Source organism: Misgurnus anguillicaudatus, chromosome 5, assembly GCF_027580225.2.
Source record: "Misgurnus anguillicaudatus chromosome 5, ASM2758022v2, whole genome shotgun sequence".
NCBI classification, from domain to species: domain Eukaryota; kingdom Metazoa; phylum Chordata; class Actinopteri; order Cypriniformes; family Cobitidae; genus Misgurnus; species Misgurnus anguillicaudatus.
The window spans coordinates 12,725,413-12,747,437 of record NC_073341.2 but is presented as its reverse complement, the minus strand read 5'-3'; the positions used below and the strand labels follow the sequence as shown (position 1 = coordinate 12,747,437).

General features: G+C 37.3%; 1 protein-coding gene across 6 annotated transcripts in view; it reads right to left on the bottom strand.

The window, feature by feature from the left end:
* The window catches only part of vps13a (vacuolar protein sorting 13 homolog A), a 60,940-nt gene extending 44,777 nt beyond the window's left edge, over positions 1 to 16,163 (bottom strand). For all 6 annotated transcript variants that reach the window (XM_073867568.1, XM_073867572.1, XM_073867573.1 and 3 more), the window contains exons 1-24: positions 15,943 to 16,163; positions 14,292 to 14,335; positions 14,124 to 14,166; positions 13,694 to 13,789; positions 13,052 to 13,153; positions 12,859 to 12,968; positions 12,302 to 12,361; positions 9,851 to 9,910; positions 8,962 to 9,042; positions 8,817 to 8,874; positions 8,018 to 8,145; positions 7,533 to 7,639; positions 7,267 to 7,438; positions 7,069 to 7,131; positions 6,442 to 6,574; positions 5,967 to 6,061; positions 5,191 to 5,333; positions 3,799 to 4,000; positions 2,432 to 2,546; positions 1,754 to 1,890; positions 1,499 to 1,631; positions 1,229 to 1,346; positions 1,001 to 1,142; positions 180 to 264 (exon numbers count right to left, since the gene is read on the bottom strand). In XM_073867568.1, coding sequence (XP_073723669.1) covers positions 180 to 264; positions 1,001 to 1,142; positions 1,229 to 1,346; positions 1,499 to 1,631; positions 1,754 to 1,890; positions 2,432 to 2,546; positions 3,799 to 4,000; positions 5,191 to 5,333; positions 5,967 to 6,061; positions 6,442 to 6,574; positions 7,069 to 7,131; positions 7,267 to 7,438; positions 7,533 to 7,639; positions 8,018 to 8,145; positions 8,817 to 8,874; positions 8,962 to 9,042; positions 9,851 to 9,910; positions 12,302 to 12,361; positions 12,859 to 12,968; positions 13,052 to 13,153; positions 13,694 to 13,789; positions 14,124 to 14,166; positions 14,292 to 14,335; positions 15,943 to 16,042 — 2,527 coding nt within the window. In that variant the 5' untranslated portion in view covers positions 16,043 to 16,163. The remainder of the gene's footprint in view (positions 1 to 179; positions 265 to 1,000; positions 1,143 to 1,228; positions 1,347 to 1,498; positions 1,632 to 1,753; positions 1,891 to 2,431; positions 2,547 to 3,798; positions 4,001 to 5,190; positions 5,334 to 5,966; positions 6,062 to 6,441; positions 6,575 to 7,068; positions 7,132 to 7,266; positions 7,439 to 7,532; positions 7,640 to 8,017; positions 8,146 to 8,816; positions 8,875 to 8,961; positions 9,043 to 9,850; positions 9,911 to 12,301; positions 12,362 to 12,858; positions 12,969 to 13,051; positions 13,154 to 13,693; positions 13,790 to 14,123; positions 14,167 to 14,291; positions 14,336 to 15,942) is intronic.
* Between the last annotated feature and the right edge of the window lie 5,862 nt (positions 16,164 to 22,025).

The window sequence follows — 22,025 nt, the reverse complement described above, 5'->3', positions numbered from 1 at the left end:
TTGTTTTGAACTATTGTAAAACCACCATTGTAATCAATTTTTAGAAGAGGGTGCAGTGGGCAAGACCAAACTATTCGACAATGACATTCATCATTAACACTATATTCATTATCGATTAGTAGTTGGAGCCCCAGTATGTATTGTAAAGGTATGTGATGCATTGTGGGTTGGTGTCTGACCTGAGCCATATATGATGGATGCACGCAGGTCATCTATGGCTGGTCTTCGAGGCGTGAGCTGAGGCGTGTTCCCTCGCTTGGAGACCTGAAGGACGAAAGAGGTTAAATTAAAGGGAACCTATTGCCCCCATTTTTACAAGACGTAATATAAGTGTGCTCAGAATTTGCCAGTAAAGTTTAAACTCAAAATACCCCACAGATCATTTATTATAGCATGTCTTAATTTTGGGTGGGATCAACATTTTTATGTGTCTGTACCTAAATGCAAATGTGCTGCAGCTCCTCACTCCCTTACCAACAGACAGTGAGCGCTTTCAGTTAAAATAGATCTGATTTTTGTGAATACAGTCTGAGACAATAGTATCTGCCTATTAAGATATGGCAGACAGCATAAAACTCACTGAGGAGAGAAACTATGGAAATGAAGGACTGTCAGTCAATGGCTGTGGGTGGGGCTTTATCAATGTGACATCACATTAACAAGAGAATCAAAACGGAATGCCTAATGAGACTGCTTTGGTTTAATAGGGATTACTGCCCTTTATTAAACTACTGACTTCAAAATTCCATGATATTCCAGAAATTCCATGACCCGTGGGAACGCTGATAGCTGTGTAATCTCTTGACAGCTATGTTGTCTTATAATGCAAATAATCTGTTTCTGTGTTAATGAGTATGTTATGTAATGTGTAAAGTATTGTGTATGTTTGTTAGTTCTCCTCCAAAAAAAAAAAAAAATGACAGTCTTAATCATGTGTGTCTAGAAACACACATACACACCCTCACACACACATACACACTTATTGTTTAAGCTATTCTACCTTGGGTGTGACCTGTGGTGCTTTAGTCGGGGCGGGGCGGCTCTCTGGAAGAGGAATGCTGCTGAGCAATGCCAGGACACCTCGCACTTTATCATCAGAGATGCGCAGAGACAGCAGAGGGAGTTCACCAAAAATCTTAAACCTATAAATACACACATTAAGAAATAGATAAACACACACAAGCTAAACTTAAGACGGATTAAACATACAACATAAATTCTTTCTTACTTGGGCATTCTGGGGTCCGTCACCACCATAGCTCGACTGAAGACCACCTTCAGATCGACAGGCTCCAGGATGTGAAAGGATGATTGTCTGAGCGGACGCGCCCTCTTCCAGTCACCACCTGTATTTACATTTATTTACTTTTACCTAAAGCAACTTACAGTGCATTCAATGTATACATTTTATTAGTATACTTTTTATGACGTTTGAGCTGACTTATCTCCTAATACAACACACAGCATGCATGAATGTGTTCTCACTAGGTGTATGTACCTGCTTTGGTGTAGAGGAACTGTAAGCTGCTTAGCTGGACATCAAAGCTGTCATATGCTCTAGACATGATGTCCTCTATGGTGCTGCTGCCTATGGAAAGCTGAGGGAGTCCGGCTCTGCTCTTACTGGACATCTATACACAAGACACGTGCACAAATGCTTTTTACCTGACAAACATATCCATCATAGTGTGACCTCGAATCTTATAAAAGCCAGCACGGAGGCTTAAAATGTCTCATGACCTCATGCTTTTACCTGAAAATGACCTAAATCCAGAATGGCAAGGTTGTGTTTGGGGTCATAAAAGCCGTTCTCTGGTACAATGACGTATGAAGCCATGAGGTTGATGTTCAGATTGAGGACCTTCTGAGTTTCAATGATGTACATGAGTCCTGCAAACCGTAAACAGCATTGTTCAGTTACAAATCGGCAATCTGCAAATTTAAAAAACTTATTGCCACCAATTAGAAAATCCAGCCGATTAAATTCAATTTTGTTGCAACAATACATATCAGCCCATAGATGTGTCGTTGAGACTAAAGCCCAGAGTATTGTTTTTTTTTTTACTTGTACGCTAACACAGTCAAATGCACAGCCTTGCAAAGTATGGTTTTTTAGACTTGTATGTGTGCATAGACGTTCAACGCATGCACATTGCGACAAAATGCAATGCATGTCCTGGACTACATAGTACAAACTCTTGTAGGTGCATGTGCGACCTACGCATTCAATGCACGCGTGGTTTTAAAATATCCAGTGCTACATGTACAAAAAATGGACTATACTTCGGCCTTAAGGGTGCATACCGTACCGTAAAGTTTAAAATCATCGTTATACATGATCTATACCATCCATTCACTGGACGATCTGCACTATTATTTATAAGGGCACGGCCTCTATCAGCAAATATAGGGCTATGACACAAACACACACCCGTAGAGGTCTTGTCTCTGAACTGCTCCAGCTTCATGAGGGTGGCATTGGTCAGTTCATCCAGCTGCAGGTCTTTCGGAGGCATGAAGAAAGCTGACAAACTGTTTACAGTCATCTAAAATAAGAACGCACAGTCAAATTGAATCCCCTGGTCACATTACAAGGTTACATTTACATTTTAACAATAAATCTTTAAAAACTTGAAACGATAAACTACAGTAAAAAGAGATGCACCGATATATCGGACAATAAAAGCAATTTTTTTCCACTATCGACTGATAGGCCAATACAGCCTGTCAATCAAAAGACAACAGAAAAATGCAATGAATTTGAGTTTTCATCACAAGTTTAATGTTCAATATTAATGATCATTGTGTGAATAAATAACATTCAGAAAATGTAATCTTCCACTATTTAATTAATGCAAGTTAATATAACCACCAAACTATCAGTATCGGCACAGATAATTGGCGTATCTGTGAATTTTTTTTTATATTGGTGCATCTCTAGCAAAAACAGCTTTAGTGCTGGAAGGTCACCCTTCGTAGTGAGTAGTACACTTGAAAAAATGACAGGTAGATATGTTCAGGGTTCCCACACCTTAGTTAACTTCAAATTCAAGGACCTTTCAAGGACTTTCCAGGTGCAATACCCTTAAATTCAAGGACTAAATCTGGGAACACATTTCAAAGTTGAATCGTGTTAACTCTTAAGATAAATTGTTACAGTTCCCTTTCGAGGGAACTCGTGCTGCATCACTGCGGTGACACTTTGGGGACGCCTCCAGGTGTAAGTGCGTCTGAATGTGTATATCAAATTCAACCAATGGTGAGACTTAACGACATAGACAGGGTAACGCGGGAGCCAGGAAGTATATCGCTATCTGAAATATTGCCAAAGTAAGCGTTACAGGGACGCAGGAAGTATGGCAAGGGAGACGCAGTGTATCGTTCCCTTCTCAGGGAACAACAGTTACATACGTAACAAGAGACGTTTTCATGTGTCAAACACAACTATGCAAAAAAACATTTTGGTATGAATCAACATTCGCATATAGAAGATACAAGCAATTAAAGTGAACAGTTTAACATGTGTGCTTAAAAAGTCTAGAATTTTTATGATATTATCCTACACTACACAGGGAATAATATGGATTTTAAAATAGATTCAAGCACTTTCAATGCCCCGTATCTATGTATGTATATTTTCAAAAACTTCTCAGGGCCTTGAATTTTACCGCCCAGATTCACAAACTTTCAAGGACCCGTGGGAACCCTGTATGTTACAGTAAGACCAAAATATTCAGAAAAGTAAATACCCAGAAGCAGGACCAAGCACCACTGGTGTTTACTGTAAGAAAAACTTACAGCATCGTAGATGATCTCAAGTGGCCGAGAATCTACGTGTAGTTTCTGGTCTGAAAGTCCATCAAGTGGATTGGTCTCAAACATGAGATTCAGGAGAGTCTTATCCTTTGCCCCGGCCTCATGACGAGGTGACAACAGGACGGGGGGCTTCTGGCCACGTGGAAGACCGGACACTTCAAAAGATGACAGTTGGGCAGAGACCCTGAAATACGAACAACACATTTTACACACTACCATTAACATTCATTTGTTACCAATTTGTAAAGGTTTTATGTAAAAAGTGTCTTATATAGCTGAAAATCATGATTTTCTGTGTCCCCGAATTAGTGTAAATTCTGTTACTGCCAAACTCTGTTACCAAGCTAGTTGACTAGCTGCGTATCCATTACCCTTCAAATTGCGCAAATTAAAATAACAAAATTAGAAATGCGTCCAATGGAAACACAGCAATTTTGCATTGATGCACATAAATCGAAAAAAATGTTTTTAAACTCGGGTTAGGAGGTTTTTCAGGCAATTTGAATATAATGGAGTATATTCAAGGCAAAAATCACATGCTCGTTCTTTAAACATGACACGTTATGTTTGATTGAAATGTCAAAACAGAAGATGTATGTTCGACTTCATGTGCCGTCTGTCACAAGAACTGCCAATCGCCTGAAGGGCGTCGCAACGGCCGGGCAGCTCAGCGTCGCGTCACGTCTAGGACAACTCAGAGGTATCGTAAACCAGAAAATGCACATTAAATAGCTCGAGCTTCGTCAGATAGCGTCTACTTAAAAATTTAAAATATACGTTAGCAGCCAATGTTAATCGTTAATGATTTGGGACAAATATGATGTTATTTAATGTTCAACTATGTGAGTGGCGCTGTGTGGCGCGACAGGGATTTGAGCAACTTCCTAGTCACAGCTGGGCGGCGTGGACAGGCGCCACCTGGCGGCGCCGGTCTGCGAATACTCATAGAAAACAATGTGTTCGATTTTTTTAGAACGGCGGGTATGCGGTCCCCTTAAGAGAGAGATTCGGGCTCTTATAGTATTTTGATGTCATCCGCATGTCAGTGCGCACAGCGCCGTATGAAGTCGAACACACCCATCGCCATAGAATGACTTATCACAAGACAACAAAATTAAGTTTTAGTCGCATAACATCGGTTAATGGACATTTCGCAATTTAGAAAGGTTTGTTCGACATTTAGGAAATAAAACTAAAATTTAAGTGGAAACGCAGCTAGGGTTACTCTACCTTGGTAACAGAATGTGATTGTGACAGTGTTTCCAGACAGCTTATAATGGCAATAACACTGGAGTACAGTGATTATAAAACTGAATGGTATACTTTAACACAATGTTAACAGACAGAAGGGATAGTGGAGAAAAATCACGTTACTTTATCGCTTGAGCTGCAGGTCTTTGCGCCAACATGGCCTTAAGATCAATAACGGACAGTTTGATTATCTCCGGCTTTTCTCGACTCTCTTTGATCGACAGCGACAGGTTGAGCAGCTGAAAATTGATCTTCATACTCTCAAACTGCAAATACAAATAACAGTTATAAGTGTGGATGGTTTATTTAAAAGCACAGACATCTAATTGTGCATGTTTTAAAGGGCACATATTATGCCAATTTCTACAAGATGTTATATAAATCTCAGAGGTGTGCCTAGAATGTGTCTGTGAAGTTTAAAGGTGACATAAAATGATTGAACAGAGTATTTATCCTTGTTCTGTGATGTGACATGTAGACAAAAAAAATTTTGTTTGGGTCTGTAATGCCTTAGAAGCGTCCTAAAAAACCCTCTCAGATAGCTCTATTAGGGTGGGGGATTTTAAACAAGTGGTTCTGCACCTATTTGGCTCCCCCTACTGGCTTAACTTGCAATCTCATTACCGATTGGCTGACTTTGCTGCCACTCAAAAAATGTAGCCAATTATTTTAAAGTGGAGGGGCAGTTAGATGCCTGTGATCTCATAAGCATCATTTTTTCAGATTGGGCTGTTTTCTGGCTGACATTTCTAAAAGAGGAATTTCTATGAGACTGAGATGTTTAGCACTTTTTGTATATTTGTGAATATGTATATTTGAGACGTATGTATATAAAGCTATACAATCTATTGACTGCGAACAGATATCATTTAAATGTGTTATGATTGACTGTCACTAACATTTTTTGGCAGGTTAGGATTGACGGCTGTCTCGCTGTATCCAATAGCAGCATATAGTTTGGCTTTTTCTGCTGGAGTCATCAAGTCATCAAAACCTGAAAAAAGTACATTTTATATTGTAATTATCTTTAAACAATGCATAGGCCTCTTTCACTTTCACTCTTTCGTGCACATGCAGGAATGTGTGTGTGTGACGGAGAGGAAAAGAGAGGGACTGCTGTCTAGAAAAATCCATACATCCAAAAGTCTATCATAATATAAGAACATATTGTGCAATAACTTGACTTACAGTTATTAATAGGTGTAAACATTAGCGAAATGAACGACGAAATGATTCAATAAAAGTGCAGAAAAAGAGGATGCACACAACTATGTAAACTTGTTAAATTTCTAACAAAAATCTACAGGATTTCTCTCTTGTAGAAAGAGATTTCATGCAGGTCTTACTAAGAAAGTGAACCTAGTACAGACAAACCTCCTGTTTTGACATCTGTAGTTGGTGTAGCGCTGTCTCCAGACCAACTCCACATCCAGCCAAACCAGCCCTGTGACTGCTCTTCCTCCACTTTCACCCCAGGACGATATATTCGCAGGCCTGCCTTTGAGGCCTATAGAAGCAATGACAAAAGATGGTTACCAACTAAGTTGAAAGCAGTAGTTCATCCAAGAATTAACATTTTGTCATGAATTAATAATAATAATAATACATTTTATTTATAATGTGCTTTTCTAAAACCCAAAGCGCTTACTCACCCTCATGTCGTTCCATAACCGTAAGACCTCTGTTCATCATAAAGTCAGTTTCCGGATACAAAGCATGCACAAAACTAAATTCACCAAAAGTACTGCATGTGTCGTGCGTCAGCCATAGACATATATATATACATAGATGCTCCATTAACAACTTGGATCTTTGGAGTGGTTGAATCTGAGGCATCTATGTATAGTTTATGTATATATGTCAGACGCACAATGCCGGTGTTTAACGCATACATGTGCTGCTTGGTGAACATGCACCGGAGACTGACATTATGAAAAACATAGCCTAAGGCAATTAAACAGTCTAGGAAATACAGACTAGTGTTTGTATGAGTAAAGTCACCTCCATCTCAGCCTGCTGTCTCGCCATGGTGATGTTGAATATATCAAGAGTTTTTTCATTTTCCTGAAAAATCAGATTGAAACCAGTAGTGAGGTTAAGCTTAACAGTCTAAGGCTACGTCTGATCTATTACTTGATCACACTTGAACCCCCCCTCACATGCAGCAGCATTTACTGAGCATGCTCAATGCACACCAACCTCGAGCTCCTTCAGCAGAGCGTCTGGAGGTTTCTTGCTGATGATCTTGTTCTTGTAGAGCTCTCTGTACTTTTTCACATGTTGCCGATGACGGCGAATGTGATGCCATGACCACATGTGAAGGCTGGGCTTGACATTCACCTCTAAAACGCCCGTGATCACATATCTCCACCTATAATAAGCCCAAATGTCACAGCAATTCATTAATAAAGAACTACACAGGAAATTCAAGAGCCAAGACCACCACAGACTACAAATCGTCTTACCACTGACGAGCATTAGTGTGAACTGGCACGTTTGGACGATATTTCCTGTATGGAAGATTACGAGTCATCATATCCACCGAGCCCAAAAGCTCCAGAATGCTGACGTACTACAAAATAACAAAACAATTATTTACAATTGAAATATACTATTTAATCATTGTCTTAGGGGCAGTTCACATTTCGCGTCTAAAACATTACACGCTACCATGCCTAGAAAACAGCGCGTTGCACCACTGCTACATTCAAAGTATTGTATTTGCTCGTGCAAAATACACAAAAAGTGAATAACCCCTTACTGATATCATCAAATTAGCTAAAAACCAAAAAGTAATTTTGAATGTGGTACAATATTACGTTAGTGAAAGATTACAAGCACAAACTTTTCTTTGAACATGCAAATTACATATCATGCAAAATAACGCTAAGAGCATTTATTGATAAGGTACATTATTATTTCTAATGACTTTTTGCCAAAGTTCACACACCTGTGGCCGGCTAAGCTCAACTGCAACCTCAGGCAGGTTGACCGAAAGATCCACTTTCGGAGATGAGAAGTCCACATCCGAGCGAGGATTCATTCGTAGTTTGGCATTTGCAGATATTGGACGGAAGACTACAAAGCAAAACAAGTGAAAATAAGCGTTGTTCAAATTTGACAGGGAAAACAATATTAAAACTACGACTGTCAAAAGATTAATCGCGATTAATCGCATACAAAATAAAAGTTTGTGTTTGCATAATATATTTGCATATGTATTGTGTGTAATTATTTTGTATATATAAATACACACACATACATGTATGTATTTAAGAAACGTTTATATTTCTTTATTTATTTCGATTTTGATATATATTTTATATACACATTTTAAAATATATACATAATTAACATGTTTCTTAAATTTCTTAAATGTATATGTGTGTTTATATATACATAATAATTACACACAATACGTATGCAAATACAAACTTTTATTTTGTATGACAGCCCTAATTTAAAGGCACACAAGGCAAGTCTGAGTATTATTTCTCTACTAGCTCCCCCTAGTGTCTGCGAGTAAATGCGTTCTATATCTGAGACTATACGAGACTGAAGGACACCGGGTCGGATACAGCGAACTTGCAAGTGGTGTATTCTTCCTACAGACGGTAGGGGCGGGCGAGAGACTCTTCATTCGTCATGTAATGAGTCATTTAACCATATACCGACTTACGAAGATGATTTATTAACATAAAAATGCTGCCTTGTGTCCCTTTGAACACATCGAGTTCAGTTCCACTCACTGAAATGATAATCCTGAGGGATGGCATTCTTGACGGCTACACTGTGCCTTAGGAGTCGCTGAAAAAAAACACATACAATCCAGCGGTGAAAACAAACCATTTTTTCTGTTACTGAAAGATGAATGATTTCTTGATGTAGACTCACCAGAGCTTCATCAGGATTGTGGTAGGAATAGAGTTCAGAATTCACATTCCAATAAGCAAAGAGATTGTCCAAACGCACAAGCTTAATGAAGTAAAAACAATATTGGTATATGAACATTTACTGAATTATTATAAGGCTGGGCGGTATATTTAGTTTTGGTCATATATAATTTTTTCCCCCTGGCAGGATGAAACAATACCGTCTATATAGGTAAGAACTGATACGACCCTCCTTTGCAACAGAAAATCTGCAAGAAATTTACACTGAGGTCGGACGTAAGCTTTCCAACCAGCTTTTAAGTTTTTAATTTTTTACTTCAATCATACACTGTTTTAAAGGGGACATTCCATGAAAATGTGACTTTTTCCAAGTTTATGTGCTATAATTGGGTCCCCAGTGCTTTTATCAACTTAGAAAATATGAATAAGATCAACCCAGTAACTTAGTTTTGGTAAACCATTCTTTCAGACATGTAAAAAATAGGTCATTGAAATTTGGCTCCCCTGGTGATGTCAGAAGGGGATAATACTGCCCCTTAATCTGCATTATGCAACCACGGCACTGCTATTTAGTGCAGAGATCAGCTTATTTGCATGTTAAATGACACACCCAAATTGGCACACACCTACAAAGTGACAATTTTAACATGCTATAATAAATTATCTATATGGTATTTTGAGCTATATCTTCACATATGTACTCTGGGGACACCACACATTTATTTGACCCCTTTAATAAATTGTGACACTTCCTAGAATATACAGTACCAGGATATTTATTGCATATTGTCACTCATCCCAAAATTACAAAGATATGAATTTTGGTAAATTTCACCCAGTCCTAAATTACTATGACATGGTGTGATCGGTAAAGTGTAAACTCTTCTTACCTTAAAAAACAGCTTGGCTTTCTCATCCAGAAGACAGGGATTCCAATTCTGATCAGCGGTCTAAAGAAATAAAACAAATGACAGATAAAAACTCATCATTCAGATATAAAATCTGTGGCATGTACAAAGCATTGTACCAAAGAAAAACAAGATTTAAACCACGTTTAAATAAAACTGTAGTAAAATTGCTGTATCATAAAACCATGCATATTTTTCATTTGTATCACATAGTCATATCAGGTCAACTCTTTTGCTGTGTTTACACCAACCACGTTTGAGGCCTCAAAAGCGTGTCTACCATGCCTAGTTTCCAGCTTGAACAGTTTGAATGCATTCGCGCGTCTACTTCGCTCTAGACGCGCGGAAAAAGCAACCATTTGACGCGCGTCATGCTGCATTTTCACCAGCCGCGGTAGAGGCGTGAAGCGCGAGTGATTTCAATGTTAAGTCAATGTGAAGACGGGTTAACGCGCGTCTCCGCTTCTTGTGGGAGGGACAAGTGCTATGCGGTTTTCTGTATGCAAGATGACTGATGTTGATTGTGCATGTATCTAGAGAGTTACCGGTTTGTATTTGGTAACCTTATCGCGGTTCGATAAATGTCACGTGACTCAAAAGTGAAATGTGTATTTACAACTTACCAGGTTGCCCGATGTCCTCACTTACACTCTTCCAAGCGATGTCCTTTTTAATCCTGTCTCTATAGAAATAAGAACTTGTGTCGTATAGCTACTGGGGAATGCTTATGGACAATATCAAACGTTCCTTCAGGTTGAATGAGTGACTCTGGGCGGGGCTGCCGCCACAGCAGCAAGCAGGCTCCTGATTGGTTAACGCGGCGTGGAATTCTGCCAAAGTTCAAATTTTTCAACTCAGGCGTCAGCTGGCAATTCGTATCAAACGCAAAATGCACAAAAAGCACAATTCGCGCATACCGCGCCAGGCGTTCAATTCGCACCATTCCCGCGAATGAGGCGGAATCGCGTCTTCCGCGCAGCGCCAAACGCCTCATTCGCGCCGCAAGATTCTCAAGATGCGGCTGGTGTAAACGCAACATTAGGGCTGTAAGCTATTGAGGGAAATGCGGAATATAACTTGCTAAATATTGCAGTATATGATGTGCGATATGATTGTGGTTTATGTTTGTACTATAACTTTTAACTTTTTTCAAATACATTTAAAAACTAAAACTTGTATACCAAACATTCCTGATCGTTCACCATTTTCCACAAAAAGACACACAAGCACTAACAATTGTGTGTGTTTGTTAAAAACTTCTTATTTTTTGCATTAAAATCATTACGTTATTGAAAACTATTGCGATATGCATAATTTCAATACTACCCTGGCATCCCATGAAGATTTTAGGCCAGATCGCATTTTACCACACCCTTACAAAATGAACCATTATTTTGTTACAAAAATAATGACTTTATAAGACAATTTGTTTTTTTCGTTGCTGTTTACACTGTGACCTCCTGACTAGGGATGTAACGTTTCAATCGCGTGTCCCATTAAAAATGCCTGTCTGAAATCGATTGTTTCATGCACAGCTTGTGCGTGTACTACGGCTCTGTGATCAGTATGAAGTTCTTATCAATCTAAAATCATTATGAGTTTGAGTCGTTTATAACGTGAAATTAAAAAATCAACACTCATTAAATAAAAATAATTAAAAATATTTGTTATTATAATGAAAATACCTGAAACAATCTGAAGTACAGCGTATAAATATTCCTGTAGACATTTCCTGGAATAACGTTTGTAATACTACTTCTTCTGTGGCACAAAGGGAGTTTCTGCACGGGAGCGCCCCCTGGCATTCGGATGTGCCGGGATTTCACCGTAATTCAAATTCATTCATTGAGAAAACGCGCATTTGCACGATAAATCGTTACACCCCTGCTCCTGACGAAGTGGTCTCCTCATGAATGTGCCAACGAGGAAAACAAATTGCTGAATAAAGTCATTATTTTTGTTTTCTTTGTGAACAAATGTGTTCTCGTCGCTTTATAATATTCTGATTTAACCACTTGAACTTCATTCATTCTTTTCAAAACTTGAACGGTGACTATTACATACAGTAGCAGCCCACGGGACAGTCATAATCCTCCCGGTTTTCATCAAAAATATCTAAACATTTATTATGAAGACAATTAAAGGAATTACAGGTTTGGACCGAATAATTTATGAAAAAAAATCATTTTGGAGTGAACTATCCCTTTAAGCAGATTTTATCCAAAAATGTTAATTACCTTCATCAGATATGTTCAATTTTGTTTCTTTATAAATCCTTATAAATGTCACAAGCTAATGTGATTGAATAGTATTTTCAACACAAAAAACATTTACATATGTTTGATTAATTTGATTAATTAACGTTTTTCGTTTTAACCCACTAATCACCATAACAAAGATGTTTTTCTCAAACACAATGGATCATTGGATTACCTGAAGACTGAGGTTTTGCAGGGACACCCCGAACGACAGCGGGCAGCTGGGATTGGTGACCTGAATACACGATCACAAACAACAGTAAGACTATTAAGTGCTAAAAAACACAGCAGACTACTGTAAATGAACTTTAATGACATTATTAGTATTCGACATTTTAAGAGCTATAAAGCTTTATATGAGGTGTTTTTTACTTTGACCATTGTGTGAAGCTGTGACCATTACATTTAGGTTGCCTTCCTACTGTGATAGTCAGGTGGTTTGACCCCAACAGCGCAAAATAATGGACTATGTAATTTTCCCTCATTGTATTTACTCTTGATACCAAATTGGACAATATATGTGTTGGTGTTATGTGGAGCAATTAAAATAACGTATGGTGATGCATTAGAAGAATGGATTTCTCATTTTTTCATAAAGATGTATAGTGAACAATGTACCTTCAACACAAGAAAGCGTGTCAACCAAATTATTCCGGGATCAAATAACCCAGTAGCTTGAAGTATTAGATTTAGCTCCTATATGAGGGGTATAAAGTAAAATAATACACTCACATCATCCTCATAACGGACGTGTATGTTGGAGATTTTCACTTGTAGGTTTTTGATCACCTGTGTGACCAGTTTCTCCACAAATGTATCCTGCTTTTCAGCTTTTGGATTCTCTGAAAACAGAAAGACAAGAGCGTTCCCGAATGACATCATCGATTTTGACGTAAAACCAAACTGAGAGTAAATTTTATTGTACCTTTCTCTGCAGCTTTCTGTTTGGTCTCCTCAATGCGCTGTAGCTCCCTCTGCCGCGCCTCCTGCAGCTGACGCTCCTCTTTCTCGGCATCATACTTTATACCTGCATTAAAAGAATATGCAAATAATCTGCTTTCAGAGAAAACTGGCAGGGTCAGATCTTGGCTGACAGGTTTCTTTAAAGCCTAGAAGTCAAATAATAAAAATGGGTAAAGTATAAATGTTAAAGCAAAAACGGTGCTTCAAAGCTCACTGGAAAATCAAACTGTTGACCACCATTAAAGGCGGAGTCCATGATGTTTGAAAGCCAATGTTGATATTTGAAATCACCTAAACAAACACGCCCCTACCCCAATAGAATCTGGACCTTCTGTTGATAGACCCGCCCCACACATACGCAACCCTGCATTTGATTTGATTTGATTGGCTATAAGTGTGTTTTGTTAGTCGGCCCGTCTCCTTTTCCAACGCGTTTTTCAAACATCGTGGACTCCGCCTTTAAATGGCATTATAAAGCTAAGATATCACTTAACTTAAATCAAGCAAGAAAGTGATATCTCACTGTACACTCGACGTGAGGGTGAATAAATTATGGGATTATTTTCATTTTATGGTGAACTGGGTTGTATGGGTCAGATCTTACTAGCAGTGGGTACGATAAGCAAATAGACTTCATCCAGCGTTGCCTCCACAGACTGAGTGTACAGGTTTTTCCACGGGATTTTCAATTCCAAGCGACCTGGCAAACAACAAAAACATCCATCAACATGTGTTCATACTATAACATGATATCATAGTTTAGTTCAGCAGTTTGGTTTATAAAAGTTACACATCAAAATCCTAAAGAAAAGTCTAAGCTCTACCAAAAAGCTTCATTATAAAGATAAAGAAGCAGCTAAAGGAGACCATAATGATAAAAACTCACAGGAAAAATACTACACAAATACAAACAATGTTTACATTTTTGAAAGCATGTACATTGAATAAATATGAACTCTTAAAAATAAACATATAATATTGTTTGGTGATATTTACTACTTTTCAAGAATATAATATATATTATATTATCTTACCTATGTGTCCCGCCCGGACTTTAAAAGGAATGTCTAGTTGACTCTAAATTTTTAAATAAAAAGGTCAAGTTAGGCACTAACTAAACTGTAATAATTTAATTAAGCAATAGAAATATTAATCTTAATAGATATAATACTTATAACACAGTACATATCTCAGTAACATACCAGGGCATTTTCTTTTATTATCAGGTTTCTCAATATGGCATCACCTGCAAAAAATATATATATATATATTACAACATTTTTTGTAAAATGGCACTCACATGCCATATCTTAAATCACATATTTAAGTTGGTATTTAAGGGATAGTTCACCCAAAATATATAATAATAATAATAATAATAATAATAAATAAATAAATAAATTTGAATGTTTGTAACCAAACAGATCTGGGGCACCAATGACTTCCATAATATTATGTTTTCCTACCATAGAAGTTAAAGGAATAGCCTACTCATTTTCAATATTAAAATATGTTATTACCTTAACTAAGAATTGTTGATACATCCCTCTATCATCTGTGTGCGTGCACGTAAGCGCTGGAGCACGCTGCGACGCTTCGATAGCATTTAGCTTAGCCCCATTCATTCAATGCTACCATTTAGAGATAAAGTTAGAAGTGACCAAACACATCAACATTTTTCCTATTTAAGACGAGTAGTTAAACGAGCAAGTTTGGTGGTACAAAATAAAACGTAGCGCTTTACGAAGCGGATTTAAAAGAGGAACTATATTTTATGGCATAATAGCACTTTTGGGAGTACTTCGACTCGGCGCAGTAACACCCTCCCTCTCCCATTATGAGAGGGAGAAGGGGAGCGGACTTTTCAGGCGAGTCGAAGTACTCCCAAAAGTGCCATTACGCGCGCTCCAGCGCTTACGTGCACGCACAAAGATGATAGAGGGATGTATCAACAATTCTTAGTTAAGGTAATAACATATTTTAATATTGAAAATAAGTAGACTATTCCTTTAATGGTGCCCCAGATCTGCTTGATTACTAACATTTTTCAAAATATCTTCATTTGTGTTTGGCAGAACAAAGATATGTATACAGGTTCATAACAACATAAGTCTTTTTTTTGGGTCAACTATAACTTTAAAGATACTTATCAATAAACCTCAATAAGAACGGCTCCCTGTTTCAATGCAAAGTATGATTTTGCACAGATCGAAAGAAAGAAATAAAGAAAGAAGGAAAAAGAAAGAAAGAAAGAAAGAAAGAAAGATACAGAGCTATAGATACAAATACTTAGAAATGCAAATATAGACACATATAGAGAGATATACAGATAAAAACATTTTTTATAAGTACACTTACTTCTAATTTCCTGTCATGTGACTTGTATTACAGCCATGCATGTAAATACAGCAAGTGTTGTTTTAAGATAAGACATAATAAAAGTCTGAGTTTCAGTGTGTGCCTCAGGGTTCAGTCCTAGGCTCTATTTAGTTTTACTTTGCACTCACATTTCCACTTCTATGTGACAGTAACATACAACGACCTTAACCAATAAACTAGCCAACCAACCCCAAGTTATTATTGTACATAGATTAATTAGATCATACCATAAAATGTATTTAATGTTAGTACAGATTTACGCTTAGTTGTCCAACATGACTCGTGAACCTGTACTCAATGTCAAAGCATGACTCTCGCATTACAGTAAGGTCGAGTTCACTCTTTACTGCAATCGTGCAGTAGTATTATTAAACTCCTTAGACTTCACGTCAACACGGTTTTGAGCCCTGGTTGTCTGCTACAACAAGACCTAAGGAAAAGTAAACATTTGCTTTTGACACCTGGCACATTTACCTCCCCATATGCCGAGACTGAGCTGCGAGCTGTCGAGGTTCCCCACATAATCTCCCAGAAATCTGTTCAAGACATCGACCACCACAGACTCAAACACCATCTTTATATCCTGATCATACGGACATCAGCATGCTTTCCTGCGACTCGTGCACCAGCCGAGAATGTAACGTTAGTTGTAGTACTGACTGTCCCGTTTCCTGAAATAAACATCACTGGAGGTACTGGGAGGTACTAGCACATGATTGGTCTGCCTGTGCGACACTGCCCTCTACTGGTAAACATCCCCATCTGTGATACACATTTTGGGGCACGATATTAAAATTACATTTCTAATTAATTTTTCGAAATGGTCTAAATTGACGCAGCTGTCAAATTGGTCATTTTAAATAGTTATTCAATGCTGTTGTCTATTATAGTTCACCCCAAAATAAAAATACTGTCATTGGCCGTTTCTCAATCCGAAGGCTGCAGCCTCCAAAGGTCGCATGTGCAGGCTGCATACGTCATCAAGCCTGTTAACTGAGCATTACATTCGCAAGTCATAAGCATATTACAACTACTTACGATTAACTAAAAATAACAGTCAACTTTATAATTGTTAATATTTGTTAATATGACAATCTTGATGACGTATGCAGCCTGAAAATGCGACCTCCGGAGGCTGCAGCCGTCGGATTTGAGAAACGACAATTATCTACTCTGCTGCAATTTTAAGCAGTGTATTTAAGCACAGTATATATTTTCCTACTATGGAAGTCAATAGTGCTCCATAACTGCTTGAATACAAACATTCCTCTAAATATTTTAAGTCAATTTTTGGTGACTTACTTTCACAAAGTCTGCCCACTGTCAAACCCACTGTTGCCAACTATTTTCAATGGTAAGTAAATTAGCTCAAGCAAGCCTGCCTGAAAAGTCACTAAATGTCGTTAGATTACGTCATTGCGTAATTAGCACACCAGTGACGTCACCACGTCGTAAGCCGCATTTAATTTATTGTGATACTGCCCCTAATATTATCTTTATTTAATTTATTTTCTTTACTCACTATTTAAGTTAATGTAAATTATAATTTCAGATTTTTATTTTCTTTATTTTTTCTAAACAATTTATTAGTTATAATGTGTATACTGTGTTGAGCCTGTAATACAAATCTACACTGTAAATGTGTATTTGCCTTTTTTGTTTAGATACTTTTGTATTCAATAAAAACAAAAAACGTCAACACGTCGTATTTGCATTGGCACTTCAATACTTTCTGTAGGCCTATGTATGTTCTGGACGTTCTTTGCGATAAAAAATAATATTATGCAAGTTAAAACAGCAATCTTGTCAGCGAGACACAACAGCTGAGATCACGTTGTCAGATTAAAAAAAAAAGGAGCCAGATTTTATTTTATTTTAAAAAATATGACACATCGATGCAGATTAAGCTATCCAACAGTAGGCCCATTTATTTACAAAAGTAAAATGCAACATGCGCAATATTTGCAGCAAAAACATTAATTTACGTCACTACCACATAATTTCTAATGGCAAAACAGTGACAATGACCTTTAATTTGCTAAATATACACTTTTATTTAACTACTAAAAAATACTTTGCTGCCTTAAAAATTTTGTTAAATCAACTCAGATTTACAAGTCATGTCAACATAGATGAGTTGATGAGTCACAACTTATAAAATATAGTTGAGAAAAGTTAACTTAATTTTATAAGTTATAACAACTCACCTGTAGTTATAACAACTCATCTCTAGTCAAGATAAATAATAGATAAATAATAATAGGTTGAAATGACCTGTAAATCTGAGTTGTTTCAACAAAAAATTTTAAGGCAGCAAAGTATTTTTTACAGTGTATGACCTTATTATTTGTACACGCTGTGACTGTACAGACATATAAATAGGAAAATGTTGGCGCTATTTTGTCACTTATTATGAGCAGTATGCTAGCTGGACCCATTTACTTCAAGTCTTTGTGCTAGTCTAGCGGTGGTGCCGTGCGTCAGACAGAGTTATGGCACGCACAGAGATGAAAAAGATATGTATGGACTTCTCTAACTCTGGGGGATATGGTGAATAAGATTAAAATGAAATGTGCCTGTGCTCTATCTGTAAAAATAGCCTTTACTTAAATATTGTACATTTACAATGACTTAGATTACTCTGTAATCTGTAGAGGAATTCTTCCACATTTCTGTAATAAAAGTCAAGTTATTAAAATGTTCATTTAAACTTATGTGAATAATACAGTTTCTCAAAAGATTAAAAAAAAATCACTTCAGTGGTTTGAGTCATAAAGAGAGCATGTTTGACAGTGATAAACAGCAGGATTTCACTATTTATTTCAACACAAAGAGAAAAATGACTTCATTATTCGACTCAGTCTCAACATGTTGCGCTCTTATCATCATTCACACAGTTGTTGTTAGGATTGAGGTGAGATACACACCAGGTTATTATTACACACTTCCAGTAAAAGACATGTTGGCATGGCAACACTACATCATCTCCTGAAAGTCCTCCAGTCGCATAACATGACCATATTTTTTGCTGTTGTATTTTGCAAACTAAACATTGCTGGTCAACCGTTACACTGATTTGAAAAGCTGAACAGAGCATTTGTAGCATTAGAGCATGAGTTGGATTAGATGGATCAGGTTTTTGGGGTCATTGTGTCTGTGACATTGACTGACAGTGGCCATTAATTAGGAGATGTCAATGAGGTACTTTAAATCATTAGTGTGAACTGTGAAATTATGTTTCATTGTCGTTGTTGCAGTGTTACTTTGTTTCCCATATGAAATATAATTTTAATAATATTTTTATTGGTTGCTAAATGAGTCCTATCAGCAAAATATAAAGTTTAAATGAAGAGATGCTAAAATTAGAGTTCATATTGTTTTGAGAAATAATGAGATACTGTACAGTACGATGCCAAAGTTGCAGTGCAAAACCACTATTATAAATAACTTTTAGGAAATTATCCTCACCAAACCAGAATGGTTGTGTCCTATTTTGTGTACATTACACTGGGCTATAAAATTGTGCTTTATTGGTAAAAATTGCTGTAATTATGCAGCTGGTTGCCAGTAACTTACTGTAGAAAATAAAGACTGAAAATGTTTCATGTTCATTTAACTTTGAACAAACTGTTGCCAGTAAATAACATACATGTAAAATATACATTAAGTTACTGGCAGCTAGTTGCCAGTAATACCCAGTAATACTTTTATTTCTACAAAAAATGTTTTTACAGTGTATGTACAGTAGATGGTAGGAGAGAGCAGGGGTAAGTCGTCACACCGTTAATAACTCCAACACTAGAGGCTCTATCAAATAGTCACTTTATTTGACAACTTCTAATTTCGTGTTCATGTGTGGTTAAGAATGGTCTAATCTGACCTTTGCACATTTTTTTTTATTTTGGGCTTAAAAAGAATGGGGCAAATTGGCACAAGTGAACATTCTCTATTCAACAGTTTACAACTTCATAATGACATAAGGTATGAAAATTTAATGAATACAACATATATGCCCAAAACTTCCTTCTTTTAATTGGTATAAGATTTATACCATTGTGATGTATGGTGCTTGACAGTGTGAAAAGTGTAACAACTTACCCCGCTCAGCTCTCCCCTACAGGAACATATTATGACATGAAGATCTCCTTTAGGGCCATTTCTAGCCATTTTGACACCCTAGGCGAAACCCTTATAGGCACCCCCCAAGATCATACAAATTTTCTTGCAATGATGCGATCAAATTTTAAATGTGTTAAATTCAACAAAGCAGTTAAATAAAAAATATACAATTTTCATTGTCTAATAAAGTCTTTTAAGGGAAAAATTATTTGTGTGCTTTTAACTGGATACATTTTTAAATTGACCTTTGAACCCTTTGATCTACTGGTGGTATAAGGTAGCAACTCGTAGCCCTCTGATCCAAAGGCATATAGGCATCAGATTGACAGTACCTAATGGTGCTGGCGAGACAGTGAGGGCAGCCATCACATTTTAGTGTGACTGTGCCCAGGTTGTGTAACCCGATAGTTGCCGGTTCGGGTCTCACAGTCAGTTGGTTGCGACTGTGCTTCCCTTGAGCAAGGGTGCTGGGATAGCTGCCCACTGCTCTGTGTGTGTGTTTATGACTTGCAGTGCATGTGTTCACTACTCAATTTTATTTGAAGAATTCCAACACTCAATTTATTACTGTACTATAGTTATACATGGACATTTACCTTTAACCTGCTATTTCATATTTTGGAAAAAAAACTGTACCACTGCTCTTGTAAACATCACAATCGAAGTAGGGGAAAGCAAAGGTAAAAGTTCAATTTTTCAGAAAACGTTATAGAAAAAAGTGATGTTTTATACAGTGATATATTTTTGCTGTGGTCAGTAACTCACAAATGTGGTCTATCAATACCAGATGTTATTTTGAAAAAATGTAAAAACACTTCAGTATAATTTCACTTTGAACATAAGTAGCACATTGTTACTTTTGACGCTGTCAGCTAGGACGAAAGTAACACAACAGAACAAGATAGATTTTTGTGTTACACCTGTTTTTAGTAAATGACTATGACCTTGTTTATATGTAACTGTCTGCAAACATACACTCACCTAAAGGACTATTAGGAACACCTGTTTAATTTCTCATTAATGCAATTATCTAATCAACCAATCACATGGCAGTTGCTTCAATGCATTTAGGGGTGTGGTCCTGATCAAATCTCCTGAACTCCAAACTGAATGTCAGAATGGGAAAGAAAGGTGATTTAAACAATTTTGAGCGTGGCATGGTTGTTGGCGCCAGATAGGCCGGTCTAAGTATTTCACAATCTGCTCAGTTGGATTTTCACGCACAACCATTTTTAGGGTTTACAAAGAATGGTGTGAAAAGGGAAAAACATCCAGTATGTGGCAGTCCTGTGGGTGAAAATGCCTTGTTGATGCTAGAGGTCAGAGGAGAATGAGCCGACTGATTCAAGCTGATAGAAGAGCAACTTTGACTGAAATAACCACTCGTTACAACAGAGGTATGCAGCAAAGCATTTGTGAAGCCACAACACGTGCAACCTTGAGGCGGATGGGGTACAACAGCAGAAGACCCCACCGGTACCACTCATCTGCACTACAAAAAGAGGCTACAATTTGCACAAGCTCACCAAATTTGGACAGTTGAAGACTGGAAAAATGTTTCCTGGTCTGATGAGTCTTGATTTCTGTTGAGACATTCAGATGGTAGAGTCAGAATTTGGGGTAAACAGAATGAGAACATGTGTTTTCTAGGCACACTTTAGGCCCCTTAGTGCCAATTGGGCATCATTTAAATGCCACGGCCTACCTGAGCATTTCTGACCATGTCCATCCCTTTATGACCACCATGTACTCATCCTCTGATGGCTACTTCCAGCAGGATAATGCACCATGTCACAAAGCTTGAATCATTTCAAATTGGTTTCTTGAACATGACAATGAGTTCACTGTACTAAAATAGCCCCCACAGTCACCAGATCTCAACCCAATAGAGCATCTTTGGGATGTGGTGGAACATGAACTTCGTGCCCTGGATGTACATCACACAAATCTTCATCAACTGCAAGATGCTATCCTATCAATATGGGCCAACATTTCTAAAGAATGCTTTCAGCACCTTGTTGAATCAATGCCATGTAGAATTAAGGCAGTTCTGAATGCGAAAGGGGGTCAAACACAGTATTAGTATGGTTTCTAATAATCCTTTAGGTGAGTGTATTTCGTTGTTTATCTTTGCAAAAAATTATGAAATTACATTTTCATTTTAAATACCAGTTTCATTAAATGTTTTAAAAGCAACCAGAAAGTTTAAACTTGAATTGTTGAGAATAAAACATTTTTTTCAGCAGTATGAACGCTATAAAAATAAAATCAAATTAGAATAATATTAATTATCAAAATAATGCAACAGTATTAGCAGCAGGACAAAAGTAACAAGTGTTACTTTTCTCCCGACAGTAACTCCTGACATTTAAACCCGATTTACTTTTATTTTAAAGAAATACTGACTAAAATAACCTGTAGATTGATCAGTACTGTAA